Consider the following 7,500-nt stretch of genomic DNA (forward strand, 5'->3'; position numbering starts at 1 on the left):
TGAAAAGAACAACCACAGAGACTCTACCAACGGCACTACCTCCTCTTCTACCCTAACCACCACCACAGCCACTCTGTCTACTGAAGAGAACAGCCAAACTGTACTCAAGGTGAGCATTGGATGCTGATGTATGATTATGTAACAGAACAAGGGGGAAGGGATAAACAGCTTGTTTCTACATAAGCATATAAAGCTCTTTATTTGCAATGTGGGATGCCCAGAAAGTAATGATTGCTTTCAGCAGTTTTGCAAAGTGTCTGGAGACCATACATTTTTTGTTTCATATATATATGATCCATTGATTTATGGATTTTTAGTTAAGATTCCCCTTGTGATTTTGTTTACATTAGTGGAGGGTCTGAAAGTTGTTACTTTTTTCATTGATCTCTTATAGTTATTGGAAAGCTTATATATGGTGTTTTAGTCTTTTTGAATCTCTTGCTGAATTATAGTCATGATTGCTCCTGTGATTTTGGAAAGGTTAAGTTATGCAAAAAGAACAAAATATTATAGAAGCTTTATTGGTTTCATGATGACAAAGGATGAAAAATTGTGACTTCTAATGGATCCTCCAAACTAAGTGTCTTTTATAGTATTAGAAGAGTGAAAAATTGAAGTTGACATATAATAGTGGTACCATACCTGTCTGTGCCGCATTAGACCCCCCTCCATCATTAACCTATTTTGGATGGGTGGTAACACACAGGTGCCAATAGTTATCATGGCATATTTGATGTTAGGGGAGAATGGATGGCTGTTTCTTATTACACTTTGACTTGTGAGTATTTAGTTACTTATGATGCCAGTTGCATTTATAATTACTATAATTGCTATAATATTCACTAAAATAGGTTTAGTTGAAAATCCCAAACATAGATGGCACTACTCGCTCCTAGCACTATCAGGAAAGAAAGCCTTGAAGGGCACCCTACCAGGGATTCTATCAAGCACTATCTTCAGAGAGTGATGGCACAGCAAATGTGCACACCTCTGCGTCTATAATACCGGTGATGCAGTACGTGCAGGTAGAATAAGAAGAGGTAGTTAACCCAATGCAGATGCCTATTAACCCCTTCACTACAGCCAGTAGAAAACGCGCCCCCACACCAAATCTGGGATGTCGGTGCGCGCCAAATTTTAAACGTTGCTATTGAATATAACATTTTTTAAGCCAAAACTCAACATAATCATCATGTACTATATATCAAATATATGGATAATCAACCTCTTCCCCCTGTGCATGTGACAAGTTATTTACGTGGGTTGGGAGGAGGGTGAGAAGAGTGACCTTGGTGAGAGAACTCAGTGACTCAAAGGACAAAAGAAAATGGTTGAAATATTATGGTAAACTAATCATAACAAGTTTTATTTTTACATAATGTTCCATAAAAAAATAATAAAATTATTGCTAGTCGGTTATATCCGTACCTCTCCCGGTATAAGCGAATCACACTCCTATGTAATATTAATGAAAGTCAAGTAAGCCATCGTATCATATACGACCTATATACTGAAAGATCTCGTACAGTATCCAGAAGAAAAAAACACTAATGCTAACACAACTTGGCTACGACGCAGTATGCGCGTCCTCGGATATGTCACGAGGGCTGCGATGACGCAGTATACATGTCCTTGTGTTGAAGGGGTTAAGCTAACAGGCAGTCAGGATGGGCAGTTTCTGATGCACCAGCTAGAAATTTGAGAGACAGGGAAAATGTTTTGTCTGCCCTCCTGGCAGTGCAGACTTGCCTGTTTTCCTTTAAATTTTTCAGGAAACAAAGGTTTAGGCTGACTTTGGAAAGCTGTAGCTCTGATACTAGTGCTGTTACTGTCATAATACTCTGACTGTGAACACACTTCAACTCCAGTTCCCAATGTCATGTCAAGTATGCATTGACGCCCATCTTTTAGGCCTAATTGGAGCCATTGTGTATGTCATAACACCATCACACTTGAGTATAAACAATATAATGAGCTGATATGGACCCTATATTATAATTCTAGAGTACTACAACATTGATAATAACTGTCAGATAGTACATTTAAGTCCCACAGATAGTAAAAACCCCCCAAAAAGACAAACACAACTATGGGTCTAGTATTATAACAAGTGAAAGAAAAAGCATATGAAAAATCAAGACATGTTGAGTGAAACTCCCTTGCTCTATCTATAGCAGAACTCATCTTCAGTTCCACAAAGGTAGCACTAGTGCCTGTCCTAGGAACCTGTGAAACAAATCTATCCCTGTTCGTAAATTATATTTATTTCCTGTTATGAAATTACATGCAGTAGTGATGATGCATTATAGCATAGAACAAAAACTAAACATAGAAAAGAACTCATGATAGCTCTGGTTTTCTCAGTATACTTCGACTTCCTCCTGAGCACTGGCCTGGCTCTGCTGGCAATCCTAAGCTTTAAATAATCACATGAAATGAGATTTTCAATTTTACTTCTATTTTCATGACTGACCTTTTAAATACAGGGCATCCATTTTCTTGTTTTAACCACAAAATTATGAGGTCATTATGTTCTTTACACTCAGGCTAATAGAAGTGGGAAGACAAATAAAAATATTTATATATTATTAAAATATGAACAAACCATCCCCAACAATAAAACAATAAAATATGAAGAGATGGTGAAGAAGAAGGGGACCTTTGCTTAACCCATTCGCACTGGTTGACGTGCTGACACGTTTTGTGGTTTTTGTGTCAGATGCTGGGGACGAGATATCAGGGCAATGCCGGCGCTCGTGTTGAGCGAGCGGGCAGCCCAGGCTTGCCGCTTGTATGTCTGAGAATCTTGAGGTGTTAGGCTCATGCGTTCAAAAACCCTGGCCTTGTGACCATTCAAAGCCGGAACCAATTCTCGGACGCACTAGCCACGAGCCTGGGCTGTCCGCTCGCTCACCTTGAGTGCCGGCCTTGACCAAATATCTCATCACCGGCGTCTGACGCAAAAAACATGAAACGTGTCAACACGTCATCCGGCGCGAATGGGTTATGGCTGTTAGAGCCTTAAGACAAAGCAGCCATACTAGCACAAGGGAAACTTTGTAGCTACTGCACAAGGTCTGATTCACCTGTCTCTTTTCATTCTACTTGCACATCCTGCACTGCTGGCACTTTAGAGCTCGAGGTCAGTATATGCTGTGTGTCATCCCTCTCTAGTGAATGCTTGTTACAGACTGTGATTGAGTACCATATAAGGCTCTCTTTCCTGCCAGTGCAAGGAGAGAGTGATGCCATCTATGTTTGGGATTCTATTTCTGTAATTATCATAATGATATTTTGCATAATATTTCTCTAAATTTAAAAGATACTATGAGTTCAAGTCTTTCAACAATAATAGAATTATTTGCAGCAACATGCTCATGTCACCCATATCCAACGGGTTAAGGCTGGATTTCCTCCCAACAATATTGCAGTAGTGACCTTAATGATATCATTGTAAAGAGAACAAATTGTGATCAATGTGTTTGGCCTTTGCAAAGATCATGATCATGGTCTCTTTTGTGATGATGCATTTAAATTTTTGAGTAATTATGAACTACTTCTCGGCTTGTGATAAGGGGCTTGTTAGAATTAATGTGTGCTAATGAATACCGAACTTTGATAGAGTAATTGATGTAATTATCTTGATTCAACCCAGATGCAAAGGTTGTACAACTCCAGAGACTTATTTATGATGTTGGATTGGTATAAGAAATATAAGAGAGAAATGGAGACACAGACAGACAGACAGACAGACAGACAGACAGACAGACAGACAGACAGACGCAGACAGACAGACAGATGCAGACAGACAGACAAACATTTTCTAACATATGGATTTCTTTCAATCCTGTTTCATGGAGTAAAGAATGTCTGAGAGCTGTGGAATTGGGAATTGCCTCTTGTTATATCTCATTCATGAGTTTTGTTGGTTTATATTCTACCCTTGAAATCTAAAAAATCATTTTCCAGTTTATCATTCCAGGGGCTATTTGGATTCATGTTTTCATACAGGATGAATTGATAGACCTAAAACACAAGTGAATTAAGGAGAGAATAAGGCCCATGCTATCACTATTTCCTGGACACCCCTAGTCTAGTGAAATGTGATTGTAATGTAACCAATACGAAAAGCCAAGCAGGGGGGGATGCCTCAGGGACTGAAGTGGAGCCTGAGTAATGGAAACTCAACATTAGATGGCTAATGAAAATTTGGAGGACTTCTACATTTGGTTTTAATTCTTTGTTAGCTTTTTTAACCTATTCATGATGGGGTGTATATTTGGCTAATGCTGATGCTGCTGACAAGATAGCAAGCACAAGCAGAGATTTCTCAAGGTGCAAGGTCATGCTGAACTTCTTGGAGCGATTTTCAGTCCTATCTCAAGGGGTGACAATAAGAGGTTTTGTATTTTTTTGACAGGTCAAGAAAAATGTGTATAAACAAATGCAACTGCAATATGTATATGCAAACATTATTATGTACAATGTGTATATATGGGAGGAGTCCATGACGTGATAGGATGTCATCCTTCATGTGGAAAATACTCTGATGAAGTGATATTATGTTATCTAGCATGGATGGGTTAAGATGCACTGTGAGTAGTGGTTTATACTGCTGAATGAAGTTACTAATTGTTTTGTAGTGGTTTATACTGCTGAATGAAGTTACTAATTGTTTTGTAGTGGTTTATACTGCTGAATGAAGTTACTAATTGTTTTGTACTTTTTCTTTGCAGGTATGTGGAAATTCCATTGGTGGTTGTGTTATATCATGTTTTTTTAGGTAAGTATTGGCTCTTTGCCTAACACCTTATTTTACAAATGATCTTTTGGTTAACCCATTCACGCCGGGGCGGAATTTCGCCTACTCCCGATAACGCCGGGAAGATTTCAAGCGCGCAACCGTTCGTGCCGGGGTGTTTTCCCGCTGCGCGCGGTCGCTCTGACGCTCGCAAAGCGTTTTTCACCCACCCTATCCTTATGGTTTGCGTGATTGCGTCTAAAGTGTAATCATGTGTAGAAAGTAGTGCTATGTTCAGAGGATGTATATCAGTCGAAAAAGATGTTATAGCACTGTTTTTTTAGTGTTATTCTATTGAACTTTTTCCATATTCTTTACTCCTATGTTGTAATACCAATGGGAAGTGGAAGCATTCTTCTAGTGAGGTAACAAACATAGTTTTTTTTTTCAATTTTTTTTTTCTTCCTAAAAGAAAAGAAAGAGAATATGAACAACCATACATGTGCATACAAGTGAATGCAAGTAACAGCAATGTTTTTTCAAGTGTCATTTTCTTTTAGTGGGGCAACAAAAAGATGTTATATAATTTTTTTTTTTTTTTTTTTTTTTTTATTCCTCGGCCAATTACAATTGATTTTACGATAGTCTTTCGACTCAGATCATCATATTCAACAAATCAGAAACAGAAATCACCATGCCGTAATCAAGATTACGTATGTACCTGAGACGTCATTCATATTACGTTATATCCCATTTTCTACTATTTAGAAGGATAAACTAAAGTAGCTAAGACAAATCAAGTATGAAAATCGAATTGTACTAAGAATAATCTATCATTCTAATGCGGACGTTTCAGCACGTCGCTACTGGCCTCCCGGCGCGCGGGCCGAAAATGTAGCACGTGCCAGGACGTCACCCGGGTCCGGGGCTTTTTTCGACCACGTGTCAGCACGTCAACCGGCGCGAATGGGTTAAGTGAAATAATGTGTGTGTTTATGAGATACAGAGATAGAGATTGAGATAAGGAGGAGATAAAGAGAGAGACAATTAGAGATATGAAGAAAGAAGATTGAAAAAAAAAAGATATATATTGAGAAGTTTGTAGAAAGAGAAGTATGGAAAAAGATAAATTAAGATATGAAGGAAGGAAGCTAGTGAGAGGAAGAAAGGGAAAAGTAAAAAATGCCAGGAGATAGTCTAGGGAGGTAGACCCAAGCCTGTGAATATTTAATTTCCATCTGAAAGACAATTAACCCATTAGCAGCGGATGGCATGATTTGCTGCAAAGGCAGAGTCAGCCATAGATGTGGATGGCACCATGCCAGACAATGTAAACCAGCCATCCTACTGCACAAATATTTATTTAATACCGACCAATGGGTTAAGTAGACAATGATTAGCACACCACTTATTTATATTTAAATTTTTTTATTCTAATTTTTTTTTTATTTGTCAAGATATTTTAATGAAATGGCGAGAGGCATATTTTGAAAGCTTACCAGCAATATTGAAAGAGCAAAAATTATATTTTGGTTTGGAGACATGGCTACATGACAATGTGGAGGTCAAGGGTGGTGTATATATGCAGAAAATTATGCCTTTTATGCATTTCCTATACCCATATAATACAATCAGATCATGTTCAGGCCAATTCAGGGTGAAAACTAGAAAAAAATAGAAAGGAAAAAAGATACAGTACCCTCTACCATTAAATGATTCAGAGAAGAAGAAGGAGGAGGAAAAGGAGAAGCAGAAAAATAACAATAACAATAATAATAAGAATAGTAACAATAAGAATAAGAGCATTAAAACAACAATAATAATAACAAAAATAACAAAACAATAATAACAACAATAATAATAACAATGATGATGATAAGAACAGCAGCAAGAACAACATTATCATAGTATATGGCTTTACTATGATAATGATGTATTGACCTACTAATTTTGTCAATAATACTTCAGATATTGGTGAGGATGACATAATTAGGATTTTGACAATAATTAAGCAATGGAATGATCATAGGAAATAATACAACTTGACTAAAGACACAAGTGTGCTACTCCTGTGTTTGAATTCATAGCACATATACTTGCCACCTGAACTTTGGCCCACCAGAGGTATGGCATGTATAGATGCAACCTTGTGTGTGTATTTTTTCTCATTCTATGTATGGATGCTATCTAGCATCAATGGGTTGATTCATTGTGGAGGTTCATGACATGCATGGCGCACAAGTTTATTGCCTAACATTGGGGAGAGTAGATTGCTGTGTTTCTTTGTTTGAGTAATGACTATTTAGTGAGTGATAATGAAATTACCTTGAAAATTACCATTGTTGCTGTAATATTCACCAAAATGGGTTTAATTTAAAAGTAAAACATAGATGGCATCTTTTTCTCCTAGCACCAGCAAGAGAGAAAGCCTTGAATTGCACCCATCCACAATCTCTAGCAAACACTATCTTCAGAGAGTGATGACACATAGCAAGATGCCGACCTCATGGTCTGAAGCACTGGCAATGCAGGGTGTTTGGGGGGAATAAGAAGAGGAAGGGAAGGTTATTTAAACCATGCCCAGTGTCTACAGTGTACCCCTATGCCAGTAAGGCTGCCTTCTGCTGTGGTATCCAGTCATAAGCACAGGTTTCCTTCCTCTACCCCTTCTCTTCATGTTAACTTCCTTGTGGATGGTTATTTTTTGTATTTATTAACAACAGCACACATATGAAAAAAGGAAGTTGCTTTTTGTTCTC

At 37.9% G+C, this 7,500-nt stretch overlaps 1 protein-coding gene across 2 annotated transcripts in view; it reads left to right on the plus strand.

Moving 5' to 3' along the window:
• LOC122260101 (uncharacterized) overlaps positions 1-7,500 on the plus strand; it is a 136,720-nt gene that overhangs the window by 31,472 nt on the left and 97,748 nt on the right. For both annotated transcript variants that reach the window (XM_086548059.1, XM_086548058.1), the window contains one exon: positions 1-109. This exon is cut by the window's left edge and continues 458 nt beyond it. In XM_086548059.1, coding sequence (XP_086404185.1) covers positions 1-109 — 109 coding nt within the window. The remainder of the gene's footprint in view (positions 110-7,500) is intronic.

This window comes from Penaeus japonicus, unplaced genomic scaffold (genome assembly GCF_977035675.1).
Source record: "Penaeus japonicus unplaced genomic scaffold, GWHDUDI00000001_assembly GWHDUDI00000020, whole genome shotgun sequence".
Classification (NCBI taxonomy): Eukaryota; Metazoa; Arthropoda; class Malacostraca; order Decapoda; family Penaeidae; genus Penaeus; species Penaeus japonicus.